Source organism: Pholcus phalangioides, unplaced genomic scaffold (genome assembly GCF_987345545.1).
Source record: "Pholcus phalangioides strain wild (caught in Gottingen) unplaced genomic scaffold, Ppha-v1.0 ptg000022l_1, whole genome shotgun sequence".
Lineage (NCBI taxonomy): Eukaryota > Metazoa > Arthropoda > Arachnida > Araneae > Pholcidae > Pholcus > Pholcus phalangioides.
Genome location: NW_028301615.1, coordinates 35,913,986 through 35,938,829, shown reverse-complemented (window position 1 = coordinate 35,938,829; position 24,844 = coordinate 35,913,986). Strand labels below are relative to the sequence as shown.

Here is a 24,844-nt window from a genome sequence, read left to right as displayed (position 1 = left end):
ATCAGCCAGCTGTCGGAACCTTCATAAATACGTTAGTCAGGCATACACACGCAAAATGTACCAACTCGTTAGAAATTCCATAGAGTAATGGTTGCGAGGTGTATGTATGCTTATGTGGTAGTGTCGCCATCAATTTAAGAAATGTATGGCTAGCGAATTTCTGCTACTGCTGTGAGACTGCAACTGAACCGATTTCCCATTTAAAGAAGTTCCTATACGATATTTTTCGTAATTTTTTCCCATTCAGCCAATCATGTTGCTTCAGCCTCTACGATAATTCGCGTAACTCTACGATATCTTTTTTTCGTATCGGATCTTCGAGCAGCAGTGCAAACAAGGTAGATAATACAGTCGAATCCCGTTTTAACGAATACCGTTACAGCGAAAATATAGTTTCAGCGGACACTTTTCTAAACCCTCAGATAAGTTTACTTAGTAACAATGCAGAAACCTGGAATTACCTGAAATTTTTCTTTGTTTATTGCAATTTGTATAAAACTTTTACATTTTTACCTGACACCCCGCCCCCCTTCCCATTTGCAGTAATTCGCAAATATGTCGTAAATTGCATTTTTGGGCTGCAAGTTAGTGGTGTCCCGTATTTACGCTGCAATTTCCTGCCTTTTTCTAGATGAGGTATAATGAACCTAAGTATGTGAAGGTACAATATTACTATAATATCAACAATTGAATAATTTTCCATCCGCTTAGAACTGAATTATCAAGTCTGCCTGCGGACCACCTACACCATCGTCGTGGACCATAGGTTGAGAGACACACTGACCTACACCATTTCAGTTGATGGCAAAGGTTCTAAAACAGATCACTAAAAAAAAGCATATACTTTAAGTGAAAAAAAAAAATCGCCTTTTTCCATCTTCATCACTGGCTGCCATTAACCACGGAATTTTGATTTTTCCCTACTCGAATCAAAATAAAAAATGATTGTTTGACTTACAGCGTGTTAATATGTCAGAATATATTCCAGTAATTACATAACTAAGCCACCTTGTGACCGACAGATCGTACGACATTACGGTAGTGGGAACGTAAACCAAGAAAAGACGTGATTGGCTGAAATCACGTAATAGCGATGCATTTGCGAAATTAGCGACCTACATATAATGCTGTTCTGTATATTATTTCAAATGGTCATATTTATATTGGATCATGGTGTCTATTCAACAATGCACCAAATATCTGGTATAAGTTAGTCTAACCCTCTTCCTGCAATTCAGCTTTCTTTGCTAATAATCCAAATTTCTATCTACAATTAAATAAAAAGCCGAAGAAAACGGTAGTTATTTATATAGATCTCTCTCTCTCTCTCTCTCACGCAAGGCAATGAGATACTAACCAATTCGGAATAATCAAGTAAAATGATGAATAATCGTTATAAACGATGCTCTCTTCGTCTATCTCAACACAACGTAATCTTCGTGTAAGACACGTCAGTCATAAACGCATTCATCAGGAGAATGAGAGACGAAGCTTCCCTTATTCATGGCGGGCAATTCTTTATTATATCATCACGAGTGATGAAACGGGTAAATAATAATAACAAAAAAACGAACCAACTTCTGTTATATTTCCTTCAATGACCTTTTGGTCAGGGCCGCACTTACCGGACGTGGATCGCGGTGCGAAAATAATAGCGGCGCCAGAGAAGTCCCAATAATTTCGGGGGCCCCCCTTAGACCCGATTCAGAATAAACGAAAGAAGTGATTCCGGAATTTTTGGAAATTCAGAATAAACGAAAGAAATGATTCCGGAATTTTTGGAAATTCAGAATAAACGAAAGAAGTGATTCCGGAATTTTTGGAAATTCAGAATAACGAAAGAAGTGATTCCGGAATTTTTGGAAATGCAGAATAAACGAAAGAAGTGATTCCGGAATTTTTGGAAATTCAGAATAAACGAAAGAAGTGATTCCGGGATTTTTGGAAATTCAGAATAAACGAATGAAGTGATTCCGGGATTTTTGGAAATTCAGAATAAACGAAAGAAGTGATTCCGGAATTTTCGGAAATTCAGAATAAACGAAAGAAGTGATTCCGGAATTTTTGGAAATTCAGAATAAACGAAAGAAGTGATTCCGGAATTTTCGGAAATTCAGAATAAACGAAAGAAGTGATTCCGGAATTTTCGGAAATTCAGAATAAACGAAAGAAGTGATTCCGGGATTTTTGGAAATTCAGAATAAACGAATGAAGTGATTCCGGGATTTTTGGAAATTCAGAATAAACGAATGAAGTGATTCCGGGATTTTTGGAAATTCAGAATAAACGAAAGAAGTGATTCCGGAATTTTTGGAAATTCAGAATAAACGAAAGAAGTGATTCCGGGATTTTTGGAAATTCGGAATAAACGAAAGAAGTGATTCCGGAATTTTTGGAAATTCAGAATAAACGAAAGAAATGATTCCAGAATTTTTGGAAATTCAGAATAAACGAAAGAAATGATTCCGGAATTTTTGGAAATTCAGAATAAACGAAAGAAGTGATTCCGGAATTTTTGGAAATTCAGAATAACGAAAGAAGTGATTCCGGAATTTTTGGAAATGCAGAATAAACGAAAGAAGTGATTCCGGAATTTTTGGAAATTCAGAATAAACGAAAGAAGTGATTCCGGAATTTTTGGAAATTCAGAATAAACGAGAAAAATGATTCCGGAATTTTTGGAAATTCAGAATAAACGAAAGAGATGATTCCAAAATTTTTTGATAAATCGATGAATTTCAGAATTGATGAAAATTCAGAATTTATAAAAGAAAATATTGTTACCGCAAGTTTGAAGCCCTCCCAAAACCCAGCGCTCAGTGAAACCGCACTTGTCGCAAACCCCTAATGGCGGCTCTGCTATTGGTCACAATATTTTATCCGATGCAGTATGAAGGATTATATCGAATATAAAACATGTGGTTCCGCCTTTGGTAAATATCCACCTTCGAAAAATCCACCCCCCCCCCCCCCGAAAAGAAAATTCAATGACCTTAAATATCTATTTTTGAAATTCGTGGCGTCAAAGAAAAATAATTCTTAAGGGCGAAAAAAACCACAAGGAAAAGTGTCGGTTTTTGCCACCCCTTTCATCACACCCAAGGCATGATCTACAATCTCCACCGCACAAAAAAAGTCAAAATTTTTGGCACAGATTTTGGTCAAAGATTTGGCATCTTTCAAAGATACGGAAGAAAAAAAAAACCCGGAAAATTTTTGGTTCTGGTTTGAAGCCAATCTGAACCCACCCAAAAAAACCAAAAATTCGCACAAAAAAATATTCTTAACGTCACTTTAATAATTCTAAGCGCGTTGTGTTTCCATCCAGATACGTAAATAGATCCCCAACTATGTGGGTGAGAAGAGTTTTTTGGGGTTTTCTGATCCTTTCCTAAATACTTACTCGATTTTTTTTTTTTTTTTTTTTTTTTGAGGAAACGAGTGACATTTCCAGCTGAGAAACATCCCCTCTCACTTTCCTGCGTTTTTATTACTTTTTACACTTCAGTGTCAACTCTGCCATTTCCTATTTCCCCCTCGCTCCTAAGATCTTTTCTCTTAAGATCTGAGTGGAAAACTTAGCCGGTGAAGGAAAAGCAAACAAGGCGAGCCGTAAAAAAGACAGAAGAGGCCAAAGCCCGACGTTAATCCTCCTCCTCCTTTTCCTCCTACTGGCCTCGGTGGCATCCATGTCAGCTACTACCGTATTTTATGTCCAGATTTAGTTCAAAAAAAAAAGATCGTAAAGAGAGAAGAGACGGAGGAGATGTGCCTTTCATCTAGATTAAGTTCAGTCGAGGATATTGCTAATTACGAACGGGATTACCACTGCGACGACATTTCGACAAATGTAATGCCTGTCTTGTTTCAGAGATGGATCTGAGACTGATAAGCGGTTGTTTCGATGATATCATCTCGGATAATTATCCCATGATGACACCGTTTTTAAAGTCGAGAAATCAGTAGGCTGTTGTGTCGGAACTGCTGAACAGTTGTGAAGTTGGTAATCGCTGGATGGCCTAATGACCATGACCTAATCTTGAAAGTTCCGTACGGCTTTATATGAAGTCAATAACTTTTTGTTTTTTTTGCAACATTGTACTGGTGACCATATAAGCTCGAAAATACTTCTTGTACGTCATGTATGCTCAACCCATGCGGGCTAAATATGGCCCTCGGGGAGTCATCTGATGTGGCCCGCGACATTTAACCTAATATTATTATTCTTGTAAAGTGCCGGATCGTCCCCGTCCCCCGTGCATTTTTTTTTTATCAGCTGGTTAGATACCTCATTTTGGTATCTAAGTTTTTTCTGAATCGTGAATGTGTATTCCTACCAGGGCCGTCTTAAGAGCATCAAGGGCCCCCTGGTTAAGTGATTTTTCTGAGGCCCTACCTGAAAAATTTTCGAAAATTTGCCCTGGTTCTAATTTATCTGAATCCCCTCTTCCCTTGAGGTCCCCGGGCCAGTGCCGTCTTAAGCGCGTGTCCCACGAGAACTTGCTTTGGGACGCAGGGTAAGATAATTAAAGTAAAGTACTGCAGAATGAGGGGCCATGGGTCTCTGTGCCGTGCCCGATTGAACCGATTCAGTTTGGAGTCACGAAGTTGGATCCTGTCATCCTATTTTGAGACTTATTCGCGAATCAGGCGCTTTGATTATAACCATCACCAGAGTAAGAGCTAGCGCGAGGTATTCCCGGGGATAACCGCGACTACGGAAAATCCGCGAATAATACTAACAATGAACTTGGTCATCTCGTTTATATTTGATTTGTGCGGTAGAAGTAGAACGGGGCATCCAGTGATTCTCGGCGGTGTTTTCAGAAAGAATATTTTAAGCACTTTACGATCAAGGACGTAATGTTGCTTCTAAACGGCAATGGAATAAATTCAATAAAAGTTCTGTTTTTTTTCCTCTCTCATTACATCACCGTGAAGCTTTGTTGCAACTCTTCGGGAGAAAAAAAGTGGTTCTTTTTACCCCGTGATGTGTATTCTTCTAGTATATACATCTAAGAGCGAAAGAGAACAGATAGGTTAGGGTAAAAAAAGAAATATACTTCGTACCTATTCTATTATCTGTAAGTATTACAGATAAGAGGGATGGGTGGGGGAAGATAGCAGTACATATATATATATATATATATATATATATATATATAATAGATAAATATTTCTCTTTCTTATACGTATGTATTTTACTGTTTTCCTTTCACTTGTTTTTTTCTTTTCTTCCTTTTTTTAATATGCGGCTATTAGGAAAAGGTTGCCACATTTATCACTGAGATTCGTCAAACAGGGATCATCTGACTTTTTTGCCAATCGCTAGTAAGCGAAGCGATCAATGTCTGTTACCCAGTTTTTCATTGCAGTTAATTTGTTAGAGAAGTCCAGTTGATTTGTCGGAACGGTGCCTCCCGTACCAATTTTTATATTTGCGAAGACCGTGCTACTGTAGACGGGGTCTATGTCACGGGAAAAATATACAATGCTGATTCAAACTTATGATCGGGACTTTGAGCTGTTCGATAAATTATGTAGCGCTTGCTCTATATGTTGCTCATAATCAACTTTTCTTCCACCTCTTGATCTTGATCATCTTCATGGGGTATCGCTTCGGTTGCAAGAGCAGTAGTGAGCTCGATTAATTGCTCCTCTGCTAATTTCCCAAATTGTTGTAAATTAATTCTCCAATTTCTTCCATGTGTCCACATCTTTGAAACCTTCTCCCCCCACCCTCCTGCTTCGCTAACATGAAAACGCCTCCCATAACCTTTTCGGCTAGCTCAGTAGAAATGAATATGAAATTAAATTTTGGCCAACTTTCTTCCAACACAAAGTGACGGTTCCAGCCTTATAGCTACCACAGTTATAGCAACAGCGATGAAATTCAACCATTACTTCAGGACGTTCCCTGCACAAACATCATTAAAATAATGTGCAGGCGAGCCACACATGTTAACATAACCCCTAATCAATCAGCTGGATGCTAGATGTTGAGTTAGAGGGCATAAAGATCACTCCATGGTGTTCAGGACTAAATGTCATGGTGTTCAGTTTCATTACCCAGCATCCAGAGAACTTTGAATAGCGTGCCTTTTCTAAAATGAAACAACGTGTAAAACTAGGAAAAGTTTTTTTTTTATACAAGGATGACGTCACTCTCCGCTACCATACGAAGGTTTTTTAACAACTGGGTGTTGCGAAGATATATTTTGGAAAGAGAAACTTCAACTGCCCCTGCGGGGAATCGAACCCACGTTCTAGACAACTAGACTACAGAGGCACCGAATCTCTCAATCTTTCCTTGGAGCTCGTGTACACTGAAAGGGACCGTACATGGACGGTCGGATCAGACTCAGGCCAAGCTCACAACTGCTGACGCTGCCACCAGATGGCGACTTATACAAGGATATACGTAACAGCCAGTTGTTAAAAAACCTTCGTATGGTAGCGGAGAGTGATGTCATCCTTGTATAAGTCGCCATCTGGTGGTAGCGTCAGCAGTTGTGAGCTTGGCCTGAGTCTGGTTCGGCCGTCCATGTACGGTCTCTTTCAGTGTACACGAGCTCCGAGGAAAGATTGAGAGATTCGGTGCCTCTGTAGTCTAGGGCGTTCACCCGGAAAGTGAAAGGACGTGGGTTCGATTCCCCGCAAGGGCAGTTGAATTTTCTCTCTTTCCGAAATATATCTTCGCAACAGATAGTTGTTAAAAAAACCTTCGTAGTTTTTTTTTTTAGTGCAAACTTTTCATGCAAAATATTGAGATAAATGACGTATTCTTTCGCTACAATGTTCGAGGATTTTCGGATTTAATGATGATGGTTATAGCATGCAAGTTAAGTAATACATATAACTTGCATGCCTTTTTTTATTGCACCCACAGGAATACAGCACTTTCTACGTGTGACACCTACTAACAATCAGACACTGTAGCTACAGCGTCTGATTATTTATTCATTGATGCCATAATAACAGGGAACCGCAGCACTGATTGTCAAGATTTGGAATTTTTCAAGTTTTTCAACTTCAGAAACTTAAATAACAGTCATTTTTTGAAACATTTACAGAAGCACTAGAAAAACGCTCAGGAAGGGTTTTTAAAACGTTTATTTAACTTGTAAAATTTATATTTTGTGCCAATACGAGAGTTAGTAAAGTATTTTGTAGAAAACTTGGAAAGAGACCGCGAATATGAAAACAGTGAATATGAAATCCACGAATGACGAGGGCCGATTGTATAAACCGAATGGCAAAATTGAATAAATCAATCTAAAAAGAGTTCTGGATAAAAACATGTCTTTAAGAAAATTGATGATTAGAAAAGATCGTAATTCTATATCCTATCTCATTGTCAATGTTATAGGATGAATATTGAATTTTTTCATAAATATCAATTTTTATCCACTAACTGTGTATTTTTTTGTTTCTAGCACGTGGGGCAGTATTCTGCGGCGCTGAAGAGTTCCCGTGTGGTAACACGTCAGTATGCCTGGACCGTAGCCTTCACTGCGATGGGATGGAACACTGCCTGAACGGAGAAGATGAAGAAGGCTGTTGTAAGATGCGTTTTTTTTTTAGTATAACCTGCCTATGAATTCACTATACGTTCTCCGAGTCTCTTAACCCTGCAAGCGGCATTGACGAGATATCTCGCCTCCACAAAAGCGTCTTATTTTATTCATTGACAAGCCCAGATACTTGGTTCTTAGTCTTTCACGGTAAAAGATTGGTCTCGCCAATTTTCGGATTCTTATTTTTTTTTTTTTTTTTTTTGGCGGTAAACGATTGAAATCACTGGTTTTTGGACCTTTTCGTGGTCAGTTTTAAGCAATTTAAACTCTCGTCGATCTTCTAGGTCCTTCGTGTTCAGAATCACCAGAACACGATACTTGCATAACTCTGACAATATCAATACGTAGGGCCCCACATATACCAGACTATGCATTCCGATTCGTTATTGCATTCCAATTACCGATTCGTTAGAAATTCTGCAGAGGAATGGGTACGAGGAGCAGCATCTAGTAGTAGTTCTTTGTGTTTCGTCATGTTTCTGTTTTTTGTCGTGTCAAACGATTAAACTTGCCAATCTTCGGGTTCTTAGTCCTCTGTGGTAAACGATTGAGCCAGTACCATCTTAACACAAGGGGTCCACCTGGACACGGCCCGGGGCCTCAAGAAAAGAGGGGGCTTCCCAGAAAAACGAGGTAGTTGAGTTTTTTGAGAATTTAGGATCTCAGAAAAATCACTTGGCCCACGGGCCCATCATACCGTTAAGATGGCCCTGCATGCCACTAGAAGAAAAAAAATTTCATCAGTATTTTTTTAGTGCTATCAGTTCAAGTGCGTCAGTCAAAGAATTCTTTTGTGCCGAATGGAACTTCACTGTTCAGTTCCACGAATTTCCCCCCCCCCCCCACCCCTTAAATTCCTCAGTAACCTCAATTATTTTACACACAAAAAATATCTTTGCCATTTCACCGGACCTATTTTTAAAGTTTTAAAGTTATGGGCCCTTCAGAAGTCGGGGTCCAGGGTGCGAGCCCGGTGTGCCCGCCGTTAAATCCGTCTCTGATCTGATTGCATATTTTATTCCAGTATCTTAAAACCTCTACCCAGGGCTGTCTTGATAGAGTATCACTCGACCTACGGACAAATATATGCTCTGCTCCCTCCCCACAGTCCCTCCACCCATTTCGAATCTTATTTATTGTGGTTTCCCCCCCCCCCCTTGTGTGACACGAGGCTCCCTTATGCATTTGTGGCCCCAGCTGATGTGTTAAGACGACCCTGCTTCTCTCTCAGTTCCAGCGAGAAACGATAACATAATTTCGTGAAGGCTGCCATAATCAAGTTTCACTGCACGTGTATGTGTGAAAGAAAACACACTCGTATATTTACAGTAAAGTCATGCCACCTCTCCAAGGGTGGGGCTAACGGGTCCGTTCTAAGAGTATAAAGGGGCCTCTGGGCACAGAGATTTTTCTTAGGCCCTATGTGGCAAATTCTCAAAAATTTCAATCAGATCGCATCTTTGTGAAGTCCTCCTTCTGTTGAGGGCCATTAGCCGTGCCGGGTGGGCTCATGCGTGAAGATGGCACTGGCAGCCCGGGACCCAGGATGAGTCTTTTTTTTCCTTTTTGTTTTTGCTCACTATAAATTAATTTGTGAGAGCTCGCGAAAAATCTGGTCTGGGGCCCGCCTGAGATCTCAGCAGCAGGGCCACGCTTGAGGATTTGGGGTCTTTGCAGCAGTATATGGGGTCACGATCAAAGCAGCGTTGCCTAGAGTAAAAATACACTGCTGGCCACCCAAATTGCAACACCAAGAAAGACAAGAGATATCGCAACAATATTTATTTTGTAGATAACCTGTTGACCAAGCATCAAATGATTAAATTTATAGACTTCTGTGAAGTGTGGTTCCTGCCAAAATCAGTAGCCATAGTAGCCGCCATTGTTGGAGTTCATCGCTGCCACACGCCTCGGCATTGATTCAAAGAGACTTTGGATGTGTTCTTGGGGTACAGCAGACCAAACAGCTTCCACGCGTTGCCAAAGTTGATCTGGTGTGGCAGCTGGGGATGTATTCTGGGTCAATCGTTGAGCAACCATGGACCACATGTTTTCTATCGGCGAAAGATCCGGAGAGCGAGATGGCCAGGGAAGCAATTCAATCTGGCGATTGACGAAGAACCTTTGGACAATGCGTGCCGCGTGTGGTCGCGCATTATCCTGTTGAAATATGGCTGTGGGCAAGCCCTGAAGGTAAGGAAGAACAACTGGCTCCAACACCTCGGAGATGTAGCGCTGGCTTTTTAAAGTACCGGCAATGCGTACTAGAGGAGTGCGAGAGTGATATCCAATACCGCCCCATACCATAATACCCGGTGCAGGACCAGTGTGGCGGTGCATAACGCAGCTGTTCAGCATCCTCTCTCCACGGTGTCTCCAGACTCGAATCCGACCATCGTGGTGTTGCAGACAGAAGCGTGACTCGTCAGTAAAGACAATTTCATTCCATTGTGCCGTCCACATCCTTCTTTCATCGCACCATTGGCGGCGGAGACGTCTGTGGTTCTGCGTCAAGTAGACGAAGCAATGGACGTCTTGCGGACAGACCACTCTGCTGTAAACGGCGTCGAATGGTAAGCGCAGACACTGGATGATGCGATACAGACTGAATGTGCTGTGCTATGGTTCGTGGTGTGGCTGAGCGATCCGTCACTGCCATACGCACAATACGCCTGTCATCACGTGAAGTGGTGCACTGAGGTGGATGCGATCGAACACGTCGGTCCGTCGTACCCTCCTGCATCCAACGATCACATATCCGCATTACAGTTGTTTGGTTTCGTCCAACACGACTACCGATTTCCCTGAAAGATAATCCACAATCTCGGTAGGCCACTATCCTTCCTCTGTCGAACTCGGATACTTGATCAAAAGATGATCGCTGTTTTCTACGAGGCATAATTGATCGTTTTTTTGAAAAAAACCACAAGAAAAACACAATTGCCGTACTTCAAATCGTCGAAATCTCCAAGCCTTAAATAGCGTTTTGAAGTGGCGCCACAGGCGCGCGTGATGTGCGTCTGCGCTGAAATTCTAATCATTTGCATATCTCACCTCCGCTAATGCATGTTGTAAATTTCATATTATTTGCATGCTTCCTTCAGGGTGTTGCATTTACGGTGGCCAGCAGTGTATTTAAAAAACCAGGAATTTTTTTGAAATGCGCTTAAAAAAGAACTGATATCCGAGTACGTGTGCTTTGCTCCCCCCTCGGAAAATGTTCCCCCCCCCCGGAAAAAGTTGAAATGGCGGCCCTGTGACCAACTCAGTTGGCCGCACTCAAAAAGCGCCATGTTCAGTGTCTTGATTTGAAACCCCCCCCCCCCACCGCCTCCTTTTCTTGCAGCAATTACTTTGTCATAGACCAGGGGTGGCCCGCGAAGTGATTTTGTACAACCCCGACTAGGTAAAGCAATAATACTGTGTATTAAATACGGTATATTCTCGATAATCCGGTCCGTTTAGTAATCTGGTGGGGGGGCTTTTTTTCAAGCATAGAAGAGAACATTTCACTGCATGTCTGTGCGCAGAAGTTTATACAGTGCACGCCATTTGACCGGGATTCGGTAATTCTGATAACAATAACCAATTGATAACTAAATCCGAAAGAAACCCAGAAGGAAACACGAAGACCAATTCAATTGAATCGGACGTATTACACAACAGGGTAATTCAGTTTTTCTTTTCCACATAACTGGTTGCAAAATGTTCAATCGTGCTATTTCCATATTGTTCTAAAACAGGATATTTTTGCCTTTGAGCTGAAATCTTACGTTTATTATTTTTGTTCAGTCGTTATGAGAAGTTTACATGTTTTACGGATTTAGATAATTTTCTTAACATACAGTTCGTTCCATAGCTTTTCACAAGTATATAATGTCTTGGGTATACTCACCCCCTAAATAAACCACACTTCTAGGCAGAGACAATCACTTTGATCATCTCATTGAATTGAAACCTTGATAGAAGTTTGCTTTAAATAAAAATGTAATGGCAAATTATACATAAGTTTTTGCTGTTAAAGGTTTTTAACTGACATGCTACAATGCATGTATCATAACTGAAAGAAGTTATATATACATTTTTTTACTTTTTTTTAAATTATCAAAAAATTGTAAAGTTTAATGAAAAATAGTAATTCAAACTTTTGACGATCTTCTACAGTTGTAAATAAATTACTCTAGATGGCGCACAAAGACTTTGTCACAAATTTGATGCAGTGACATCTAGTGAGTCAAATAGTATCCACAATCATCAATCAATATAACAGGAGATCCCACAACTGAACAGAGCCGTCTTAATATAAATAAAAAACACTTCACCCAGGATCAACCCTAATTAACGCATGGTCCACCCGGGCCCGGCCTGGGGGTAGGTAGGGGGCTCAAAAAAAATAAGGAACCGGATGGAATTCTCGAAAGTTTGCCAAGTAGAGCCATACCCCCTATAGATAAGATTTATGGTGGTGTTGGGTAGGGCCTCAGAACACTTGGACCGAGGGCCCACGATGCTCTTAAGACGTGCCCTGGATTGAGCTCACCGATCTTCGGGTTCTTAGTCCTTCGCGGTAAACAATATAACTCTCTAATCTTCGGGTCCGCAGTCCTTTGTGGTAATGTTTAAGTATGCCGGACAAGGATCAGTTCTAAGGAGCCATAATATTACAGTGACTAGTAGGGCCGTGTAGACATAAGAAAAACTGATATTCGTCAACTGGAGAAGACAAGAACTAGAAATCCTTAATGGTAGCAATATTCGATGTCTTCCATCAGGGAAAAAGTTTGGTCTTGTAATAATGTATGCTCCCTCCCCGCCCCCCCCTTTTTGCGGTCCATCGCTGAGCTAAATAATTTGAGATGGACTCTCTCTCAGAACGATACAATAAACATTTCGGGACGACGCAGATCAAGAAATGTGCGCGTTTTCCCACACTTTACGGGTCCCGCTGTTCTTTCCAAAATAAAAAAGGAAATAAAAAAACAAAGGCCACAAGCTTCCGTTCCATGTTTGAGCGTCAACATGCGATGCACGTGAAAGCCGTAAACCCTAATAAAGAAACGCCACTTAGTGTCTCTCTCAGTGTATATGCGTTACTTTCAGTATACTGCGATTCCGTCTGTGTTTTATGTACATTTGATTCTCCCCCTTGTTTTTTTTGGCACTGTACCCAGGAAATGAGCTCATAGATGTCATGTCCAGTTGGCCTCGATTCCCAAATAAGCTCGCAAACTCGGAGACATCGATGGACTGACCTCAGTATGACATTTAGGATTCAAACTTGGAATCTTACGTAGCCTTTCTTTTTTGTCTAATCACTCCAAAGAGGATAACCATTGCCTGTACTGAAGATCGTATCGCTCCCGGTCTCTTTCCGCAGCTGTTTATAGAAAAGATTTCCGCAAATGCTTGTTTCTCCTATTCCTGAGGTGCCTCGTAAGGAGAGCGGGCGCATCGTCCATTTTTGAACGGGACGAGTCCCTCCGAGTGTCTCCTAAATCGTTGAAAAAAGCAGGATATAGAGGACAGCGATTGGCTACACAGGGGTTCTCAAACTGTGCTCTGGTAACCTTTGTCAGGGACGCCGTAGAGTGGTGGTCCGACAAAGGTTTTTCGAAGAGATTCTTTGTTAACTAGCTCTGTGGAGCCGCGGAAAAGCATTGATTTAGGGTAAGGAAAACATGGGGCGAGGGAGTTTGGGTGTAAAAAGTCTGATAACCCCTGGGCTACAGCGATAATACTGTCGTTACACTTTTGTTCAAAGGTGGCTCTCTGATTTTATGGTTATTTGGAATTCGCGAAAAATTCATTTTGCCAACTTTCATCGATGAAAAAATTCAACGACAGGGAATATCGCGATAACATTCGCCACCGAGACCGAGTGGCAGAGTGAGGAATAAGGGAGAGAAGTGGGTAAGCCGGCGGGTGACTGAAAAAGTGAATGAGTGAATAAGCTCGACTTATACACTTGCTCAGTCAATTGCTCATTCACTCGCTCCCTCAATATCTTGCTCACTCACGTGCTCCTTCGATCGCTCGTGCTCTCTTTCACATTCAATAGCTTGCTCACTCGGTTATTTGTTCACTAGCTCAGTGATTTTTTCACTCGCTTGTTGACTCAGTCGGTCATTCACTCGCTCACTCATTTGCTTAATCTGTCGCTCGCTATATCTCTCGGTGTCGAAGCGGTGAATTTCGCTGTCGTTGAATTCCGTGGCGGTAAATTTTCTGGACAAGGTTATTGTAGAGCTTTTTTGATAATTTCATGGTTTTTTTGGTCATCATGGTCATTTTTCATTTGTTGTGCAGCAATATCTCATTGAAAATATGTTTCTACATTTTGTTCCTTGGTTTTTTCCTACCATAGGCTAAAGATACATATTATTACTCTATGTTTTGTACTTGACCAGCATTTTCGAGTTGTTCTTTTTCTTCCTCCGCGAGAATTTGTGAAAAGAACTCGAGAATATATTCATCGAGACTCCTTTTTAGGGAGGACGTGCTCGGAATTTCCCCTTTGCGAACACATGCACAGACTTGTTATTAATACCCTTGAATGAGGTCTAGTATTTTGTTCACGTATCAATTGCGATACTCACTTCTGACATGGAATTTAAAAGAAAAAAAAATCTCATTTCATATGCACATTCCGAATAATGCGACCGACGTATAATCAGATTGTTATTCAAGATAGGCCACTTCGATTCCCCTCTACTAATCGGTCAGTTTTGCCTCTATATATATATAAATCCTCCCCTACACGTCTAAATCTATAGAATTATCCACGAATACACAGCTTTATTCCGGCTTGAAATTGATAATAACGTTTAATGTATCGCGGATAATCTGGATGTGATACCGCTCTGTAAGCAACATTGAATTGCTCATTTGACAAATGGACATCGGATTCATCTTCGTCCGAGCCAAATGGCACGTAAATGCATCTCTATAATGGGATCGGGTCTAGTCATATATTGCTTAATGGTCGGTGTGGTCTCCATATTTTTGTGGTCCCCATTCCTATAAAATATTCCAAGTGCGACCCGTGAAAGGTGTTTTCAAAAATTTAATACACAGAGGACAAATTTAATGATCATCGTATCGTCAGATTTCACTGTAACTTTTCCTCGGGTAAGGTTGATAACAAAAGACTGGTTCCTTGTTTTCGGAGAACTAACTTTGATGTTTTGCGAAGAAGGTTAGCGGAAGTTTTCAAAGACCGGTTGGAATCAGTAGGGGTGGTAAGTCAATGGGAAGAATTTAGTACGAAGCTGTCCTCTGTTTTGCACGACGTCATACCCTTTGTTCGAAAAAAGCGTGTTTGTACATCACACCCTCTATGGTTCACGGATAGCGTGCGGAACCTTTATCTTGAAAAGAAAAGAGCATTCAGAGAGTATAAAAGTGGACGAGGTGACCTATCATTGTTTACTGATAAAAGAAGACTGTTGAAGAAAGCGATAAGGGATAGTAAAAAGCAAGTTGAATCTAGGTTGGCAGATAACATTGGCTCTGACCCAAAATCATTTTTTCGATACGTCAATAATGGATGTAAGGGGACAGTTGGCCCCCTCTCGATAGGAGGCTCAAAAGTAGAGAGCAATGTAGGCATGTGTAGTGCTTTCAATGACTTTTTCGCGTCGGTTTTTAATGGAGATAATGATATTCGATATACGGGTGTTGCATGGGGTAATAAAACGCTCAACGATATTCAAGTGGAAGACGTGGAGGTCCTAAATCTTCTAAGAAATGTATGTGCAAGCAAAGCACCAGGACCAGATGATATCTATCCCAGGGTTCTCAGGGAAGGTGCTAATGAATTGTTGGGGCCAGTCGCACAGATATACAGGAGTAGTGTTGCTGAGGGTATCGTCCCGAGAGATTGGAAACTGGCTAACGTTGTTCCGATATTTAAGAAGGGTAGTAGAGAAGTGGTGTCTAATTATCGTCCAGTGAGTTTGACGAGCTCCCTCTCGAAAATTTTGGAAATTATCATCAAAAGGCAGTTTGTGAAGTGGATAGACGAGAATAATGTATTGTCGGATAATCAGCATGGGTTCAGGAAGGGGAAGTCATGTGTAACTAACCTCCTTTGCTTCTATGATTACGTGACTAAGGCTTTGGGTAAGAGCAAAAATGTCGACGTTGTTTACCTTGATTTCCAGAAGACATTCGATCGGGTCCAACATGGTAAACTCGTGAAGCGTTTACACGAGATTGGAATAGGGGGCAACTTGCTGAATTGGATAGAATCGTGGTTAAGAGATAGGTCGCAACGAGTTATGGTGAACGGGGAATTCTCTGGTTGGACAGACGTCACAAGTGGAGTTCCTCAGGGAAGTGTCCTTGGCCCCATACTTTTTTCACTTTTTATCGACAAACTCGATCAGGGTATCGATGGAATTACTAGCAAATTCGCAGATGATGTGAAGCTAATGGGAGTAATCGGAAATGAAAGCGATAGGGAGTTGCTCCAGACCAACTTAAACAAGATTGCAGCATGGGCAAATGAATGGAGCATGACGTTTAGCGTAGATAAGTGCATGGTCGCTCATTTTGGTTCGAACAACCCACGGTTCTCTTACGAGTTGAATGGTGTCACTATCCCGGATGCAACTAGAGTCACCGATTTGGGAATTCTCATTGACGAGCGACTTAAGTTTTCTGAACATTGTTCAGCGGTTGTCAAAAAAGCGAATAGAATGCTTGGTCTCATTTTCAAAAAGGTCTCTTCGCGTTCTCCTAAAATCATTCTTCCGCTTTTTCGAGGCTTAATTCGTCCTGGACTGGAGTATGCTGTAAGGTTTTGGAGACCATACCTACAGAGGGACATAGACTTGGTTGAAGGGGTGCAGAGAAGAGCTACGCGTGTCCTTATTGGCACACAGGGCTTGAGTTATGAAGAAAGACTTCATTTTTTGAATATGTTTACATTGGATGAACGCAGGTGTCGAGGAGATATGATCGAAGTGTTCAAAATTTTCAATGGGATGGATAGGATGGACCATTAACTTTTAGTACACCGCCAATCGACTGCTTTTACAAGGGGACACCAGTATCGATTGGTGAGGGACAATGCAAGGTTATGGTGTCGCAGGGAATTTTTCTCCAATAGGGTTGTTAATAAATGGAATAGCTTACCCCCGGAGGTAGTAAATTGTAACACAACTGACACGTTTAAAAAGAAATACGATAAACATGTTGGGGTAAATCGAGAAGCTATCCATTCTTAGAATAAGACAACCATAAGTATTCTTTATGGGCATTGTATAATATTTTATCATGTGTATATATTGTTTGTAATTTGTGTTAATTGCATTTTTAATTGGGTTGCTGTATTTTTGAAACATATGACAACCATATTTTTATGGGCATCTTTTTATCAGCCACCTCGTTGGGCATTTTGCCTGTTGTGGCGTTGTATTTGTATTTGTATTTCTATAAATGTAGGGTTGCCATATTTCCAATTCAGAGAGTTGTAGTTGTCGTTTCACTGTCCCAAATGACGAGGAATTCGGATAGCGGCTTTTTTTCAAACCGAGCACAACTCAGGTCTATCACCATCTATGTGCGGTTTACTACCTAGTGAGTTGTGCCGGAAGTGTAACTGTGTGTGTACCTAACAGTCTGAGTGCGTATTGATTGTGACGTCCGTGTTGTGTTTGATTTTTTTTTTTTTTTCAGCGCTGCCATCTATATTTCGGAAGTGATGTGTTATGATTGCATTACATTTGTACTATTTGTACGTCTGTGGCGAGAGTTTTTAAAGGGGAGATCGGCTCGCATTCGCGAAGAGGGAAAACCTTGAAGTTGGGAAAACCAACTTCAGTCGACCGCCACTGTGGCGGCGGTGGAGTTCGAACCCATGACCTCACGACGCGAGTCCGTCACTATGACCACTCGACCACCACAGCGGCCCCGGATAGCGGCTGCAGGGAATGGCGCGGCTCGGTAAATCGTTTCGATGTTTAATGTGTCTCCATTTGTTTTCAAAAATTCTTTTCCTTCGCGGGTCCACGGAGAGTAATCAGGCACACAATGTTTAAAATTCACTCATACAGACAAAATTTCTGGCGAGTCGGAAGACAAGTGGCAGCACTTCTTGAACACATAACAGGCATTTCTCAGAAAATAACTTCACGTTGGGTCAAGGACGTACGCAGGATCGACTTTTGGAGGGGGGAGGGACAAGGAATTTCTTTTAAGGAGAGATAATTACTAGCTGCTTATCTTCAAAAAGCCTTCTTAATTGACATACATAGATATGTGAAGGGATTTTTTTGCAATATTTTAATAATTTTACAAAGATATTTAAAAATATTTTTAATTTTTTGTCGTCTTTGGGGTCCCGTGCCTTTTCCTTACGTACACCTCTACGATATGCACTTAACACACACACATGGTACATTCCGACATGGGAACTGTTCCTCAGAGGAATATTTGCGAGGCGCATGTGCGGTTGTAGTAGGTCCACCATGAGAAGAACAACATACAGTAGCACTCAAAAGTATTTTTATTTCTTTTTATTTAGTAAAGCACCAAAAAGCATATAAAGCGCTTACACTGGATAAAAATATACAAACAAGACATAAAATTTAGAAGGGAAACCACTTTATAAACGGAGCAAGGTCAAAGTCAGCAACGGTTGAAGCGAATCTTGAGTATGATGAGCGCACAAGGTCTGATGGTAGTTTATTCCATATTCTGGTTGATCTGCATCTGCAACCGTGGAAGAAGCAGTTTTTTCTCGACATCGAGATCTCTGTAGTAGATATGGATGCCTCCGCAGGTTAACCTAGCAGTGAGTGATAACAAAAAAATGGGACGCCCGATGGTAAATATACCATGTTACGGACCACTTTGTAACACATTTTCAAGTCGGAAACAATTCTGCGCCATTCTAGGGCATGTAGACCAAGAACTCCAAGGCCTCTCAGAGCAGGACAGTCCGCCCAGGAATGGCAATCGTTTTGTAAAAGATCTTTGGGGGCTTTTGACAAATGTAATAGTGCTTGTAGCACCAGCTCATTTTCATGCACTGCCTCGACTTTGGTATACGTAAAGCCGGGGCCGTAACTAGGATTTTTGCTGCCCTGAGCAAACATTATTTCGCCGCTCCCACAACTTTAAAATTCGATAATTTTGTGATAGTGTTCTTTGTTCGCACCTAAAACTGCAGTCCTTAAATTTTGTCACCAGGGACAGTTGCCCCCCTCTAGTTACGGCCCTGCGTAAAGCAGAAGGAAAATATTTATTGACACCTGTAGCTGAAATTAGCTTGTTTGGAATTTAAGGGTCATTCAAGTATTACGTCAGCATCGGGAGCGGGGGGGGGGGGGGGGGAGGGGTTTCGGATTTGCTGACTTTTGATGACGGGGGGGGGGGGCGTTTGAAGGTTGCTTACGTCATCAGCCACCCCTTTTTGAAGATATAAAATATTCTAAGCTGCTGACGAAATTTTGCTGACTTTTGCTGACTGGGAGGGGGGGGGGGGTCAAAAATGGCTGGAAATCTGCTTACGTAATACTTGAATGGCCCCTTATTAATTTATTGTCTAATTTTTTTGTTTTTGTATGAATCGAAAGTGTTTGGAAGAACATAATTTAAGCAAATATAAAAGTAATTAATTCTTATTTAATGTAAATTCATGGTATAAGGTTATGCAGAACACATAATGAACACTTTCAAACAAGAAATATGCGGGGGAATTTTTTTTTGTGCAAACCGTAATTAAGGGTTTAAGTGAGGGTGAGGTCCAGCTCAACTGGCAAGTGATTCCAGTATTTCAAGACAGTTCATAAGATTGTGTAACCATGTTTAATAATATCAGGAACATGTAAAAAGCAATTTTCTTTCAGTACAACAAAAAAACATAACAGGTAGGATAGATACAACACAGAACAATCTAAATACAAGCAAAGAGCGATCTTCAAAATGTGTGTGTATACCTATTAGGCGAAAAACTTGATGAATTTAATTCACAACACGGACTGAATGCGAGTATAGCACATGTAAAACGTCGGCTGAACATCGTTGGCTCGTTTGGTTGTCTTCCAGGAAAAAAAACCGTCATTACTCAATTACAGAAAGTCAAGGGATCAATCTTCCTATTGTCAAGAGTAACGGGGACGCGGTAGCTCAGGTCGATAAGATACTCGCCTATCGAGCCAAAGGCCGTTTAGAGGTGTCACAAGTTCGATACCCGATTCGTCCTTGTCGGAGACTTTCCTGACACAGGGGTACAATAATAACGGGGGCAACGTGACCGCAGAAAAAGATTACTACCGCAGGGAGTCCCACATCGAGTGGTTAGCGCACCAACCTCTCTCTGAGTATAATAAAAGGCTGCCGTTTAGAATCAGGGAGACCAATCGAGGACCAGTCCTCGTGTGCCGAAAATGACCGTGGTGCGACAGAAATGATCAAATGACAGGAGAAACAATCGAAGGTACAAATAGGTAATATTTTATAAACATATGAGGATTACACGTTTTAATAGGTAGTTATAAAGTAAATTACAAATAAATTATTGTAGTTTTTTACTGTTAAACATGAAGACGAAAGTGGGGATGATCTGTACCAACGGTGTAGGACTAGGTCAATCTTCTTTACCTTCTGAATAAACATACAAGCGGCAGGTTTTCGTTACAAAAGTGTTATTTTTCCCTAACCCCTCATTTACGACGTGACACATGCCACTATTACCGATATTCCAGCACGACAATGGCCGTAAATATAGCTCGTAAGTAATTGGACATTACCTGAAAGGCAATAGAATGAGAGTTTTCTTGGTGGTGAAGTCAGAGCCATAACTTGAATACAATCAAGCATTTATGGATCGATTTCGATATACGAGTCGAAGCCGGAAATTATGTAAATCCGATTATAGTTTTTAATTGTATGAAAAGAATGAGGAGAAAATACTTACTGACCATGGGACAAGCGCTCACTGAGTCCATGCCAAAGACTTGCAAGTAGTTTTTGCCATCTAAAGGTTTTCGCAATGAAGAGTTGATTTATTATACTTTATTAGAATGTCCATGGCATGACGAATTTTACTTATTACAAGGGGTTTTTTCTGATTTTACAAAGTATAGATCTCCAGTTTTTTTTGGTCATAATATTGTGTTCCGGATAATTTCTCACAAGTCCTTGAAATAAGCAGAGGATGAAATAATTTTCAGGACGTCACAGATTTATTCACAGAAAACAGCTATTTACAATAATCCACAAATAAGAATCTCGCATTGAGTCCAACAACACTGACCGTTGTGATCACATCACTTTTTATAGCTACGGTCGAACTTGTTCAGAAAAATAAAATTCCAAAAAATCACATTTCACAATTTCCAAATTGGCGGCGCCACCAGACGGGCAGAAAATCAACGTTCCAGAAAAATCTGGTGTTTCGCACCGGACCTTCGCGTTTCTCGTTTGGCAACAGGACATCGCCAAGTTTGTAAATTTTGGGGGGGGGGTGTTCTCAAGAAATTGCACTACCGATAAGGTGGACAATGGCATACTGATAAAACATAATTTTCGTAACAATAGTTTAATCATTTGATCATTTTTATCGCACCACTGCCATTTTCTGCACGCTAGTTAATGCCAGTTAGGCAGGGACCTACAATTTACTGCCGATTCCGAACGGCAGTCTAATTTATGCTCACCGAGAGGTTGGTGCATTAACCCCTCGGTGCGGGATTCCCTGCGGTAGCAATCTTTTTTTTTGTGGTCATGTTGCCATTTCTGTTGTACCCCTGTGTGACAAAAGTTTCCGATAAGGACGAACCGGGCATCAAACTCGTGACGCGTCTAGTACTTTGGGCTAGGATCTTATCAACCTGGGCTACCGCGCCCTCGTAATAGTTTGTAACGAGATCCCGTGTTTGTGGTTCCATAGGATAGATTTCATTACAAAATTCAAAGGCAAAATTTGCAGACAAATTTATTGCCGAATGAAAAGTTATTTTTTGACGTGAATACGTCTTTTAAATACATCTGGCAATACCGGATGCATCCTCAAAAAGTTGCATAACGAAATGTTGCATAATAAATGTTTTATAAATCTCAAGAACAAATCGGAATATATTTCAATGTTTTTTTGTATATGCGGATATAGATCTCGTTCAGACAAATCCAATGATATCACTAGTTTTAATATCTTCCTCAGTGTGGGCACCAGTCTCGCTTGTTAGCATTCGTAACGAAATTGGTTTCCGCTATATCTCAAGAGGTTCGCAACGCAAATAGATGTTCCAAAGACAAATCCGATGGTACCCATTCCATTAAGGGCCGTATTCACAGTCATGGTTTAGGATAAGAGATCAACATAGATTGGTTAAAAAACCTGAATTTAACCAATCCGTGTCGATATCTCTTATCCAAAAATTGTAACTACAGGTTTAAACCATGTCGGTGAATACCGCCCTTAATCAACTACCATGCAAATCAAGGCACAAAGAACGTATTTGCCGCTTGCGGCCGTGTCTATGACACAAGCCTACCCCAATTTTTATGTTTTTTAATCTTACCAACTATGCAACTCCTTGCAATATTAATGACGTATCTGAGGTCTACACATTATTTGGATACTTTTTCTAATTGAAAGTATGGTTTTTAGGATCAACGGTCCGCGAGTTATTGCAGGATAGAGGAACTTTCCTATGTCTCTCTCTCTCTCTCGGATTAGCACATAAATGGTAGAAATACATCAATAGAAATTTTTTCGGGTCATTCATTTTCGTTAATATCCGCTCGAAATACATACATATTGCACATTTTAGATATTCTGGGGGGATGTATCAAAAGAGCTAATAGATCGATTTCATTTGGATGCGGCAGGGTCAGCAAAGGAAGCACATACATCTGGAGTATAGACAGTTACGGCGGATCCTGTCGCAATGACAACGGTAAATGAAGCGGATGCGAACGAGACCTTGTTTCTTGTTTTTTTTTTGTTTTCTCGTTTCGTATCCGCCGGTCATTGAATTAGTCCATCAGAGATGGCAAAAAGTGCCGACCGACTTGAATTCGTATCAAGTAGCGAGAGACACAATAAAACCTAATGTCTCTTAAATAAAGGGCAATCAACAGAAAAAGAGGGACGCGGGGGAAGGGTATCTCATATCTTAACAGATGACGCGTCCTTTTGTCGTAACGCTTCCGACCGGAAAACGTTTCTGTTCTGTCTTAACGACGACCAGAAGCCGTTTTGTTTTGGACTCGCTCCATTCGACCCTCGAGGACGATGGCCATCGCCGGTATCCACGGTGTATGTATACACGTTTTCCCATCACCAAAAAACTTTCCGAAGTCGTTTTGTATGACACAACGTACGTGAATATTATTATCCCTGGGAGGACGTTTTTCCTCCCGGTTATCACGAAACTTCAGTCGTTCGGTTATGATGCCCTGGACAGTAATAGCGGTCGTTGTACATAGTCCTGAGAGAAATAGCATTGTGTGTTGTTTGTTCATGCAAAAAAAAAACATGCTTATGAAATATGTCTTGGTATTTTATCGATCCTTCTTATCAGTTTCTATCAGGCGTCCGACGGATTAAAGATTCTCACTATCTCCAGAACATATACAGCAAATAGTTGATAAGGTTTTCGCGGCCATCATTTGATAAAAATTGTTTTTTCGGGTTCGAAGACCGTCGTCCGTTTGAGTTAGTTCTCAACGTTTCCCCAACACTATTGATCCAGTTTATCTATTCTCCTGATGATGCCAACCACTAGTGTTGGGGAAACGTTGAGAACTAACTCAAACGGACGACGGTTTTCGAACCCGAAAAAACAATTTTTATATACAGCAAAGTTGCTCAATCTTTAGGAGCGAGCGGGCCACTTCATTGGTTTGGAAACGTGTCACGGGCCACTCGATTACGCGATTTGAACAGCGGAGCAGGTCGATCAAGTGGTTCTGGAATTGTGTCGTGGGTCACTCAAGTGGTTCTGGAATTGTGTCGTGGGTCACTCAAGTGGTTCTGGAATTGTGTCGTGGGTCACTCAAGTGGTTCTGGAATTGTGTCGTGGGTCACTCAAGTGGTTCTGGAATTGTGTCGTGGGTCACTCAAGTGCTCTGGGAATGTGCCGCACGTTACTCAAGACATGTAAATGTGTCACGGGCCACTTGAGTGATCTGGGAATATGTCATGGGTCACTCAAGTGATTTGGGGCTGCGCAGCGGGTCACTTAATTAATAGATGCCACGACCCCTGAAGTGGATTTCTCAAAAATGACATTAAAATAAAGCGCAAAATCAAATGAAAAACAAATATTGGTGTCAATAGATAAATTTTTTCTTTCAAAATAAAAGAAAGAAGTAATGAATTATAGTACAAATGTATGCGCAAGGAAAAAGCACTTCGAACGCGATTTTCTCAGATTGCACTTTTTGAGTTCACCCGTAAGATTTAAAAAAGTATACTGGGTGTCCCATCGAGACCGCCAGAACCTCTGCACAGCCAGATTCCTCGCTTAGAATGCATAAAAAATGCCTAAAGAACGCCACTTGTACGACCCCCGGTTTTCGAGAAAATTTCGAAAGAAAGGTATGACGTCATATCCGATGCAAGAAGAAAAATAAAACTTTATTGGAAACGTGGACTGTATTTTTGCATATGTTTACATAGGCCTCGATATGTGCGGTGGACATTTTGAATATATTCCTATGTAAACATATGCAAATACCGATGTTCGGAGAAATTGAATTTTCTGGATGTTATGCCGAAATTAATATTTGGAAAGATCAGTGATTTGCCTCATCGCGTAACCGAACCCGGGTCCCCTTGCATACCGGGCAAGCGCGCTAGCCAATTAACCAGAGACACACTTTTTCAATTCTTTATAACACGCATTAGTAGCGTGAAGCGCTGAGTGGAGCAGCCTCTACCTACAGCAACGCCAAGTGGGGTGGGAATTGCTGTAGTTGCGAACGTCTTCCTGGCGAAAGTTGGGAACCACTGTTCTACCCCCAACTCAGATAATACTTTAATTCCATATTATCCGACACACCATCTGTGATGGAAAATAGCGTTTCATCTAACAGGAGAGAATCGCAAGCTGAAAATGAGCACAGCCTAACTATACAATAAAACTCTTGTGATGTACATTGTGCTCAGTTTCAAATTAATGGGTAAATTTCCAATAATTAATAAACAACTTTGTAAACTTTCTTGAGTAAATTTCAAAAAGTAGAAAGACAAATGTTCTCCGGGTGTAGGTCGATTGCGCCGAAGATGAACCGTTTTTGATAAGAAATAG

At 41.0% G+C, this 24,844-nt stretch overlaps 1 protein-coding gene across 1 annotated transcript in view; it reads left to right on the top strand.

Moving 5' to 3' along the window:
- Positions 1–24,844, top strand: part of LOC149070270 (relaxin receptor 2-like) — a 127,481-nt gene that overhangs the window by 60,058 nt on the left and 42,579 nt on the right. Inside the window, exon 2 of the mRNA XM_089249814.1 lies at positions 7,437–7,562. Within this exon, the coding sequence (XP_089105940.1) occupies positions 7,437–7,562 (126 nt within the window). The remainder of the gene's footprint in view (positions 1–7,436; positions 7,563–24,844) is intronic.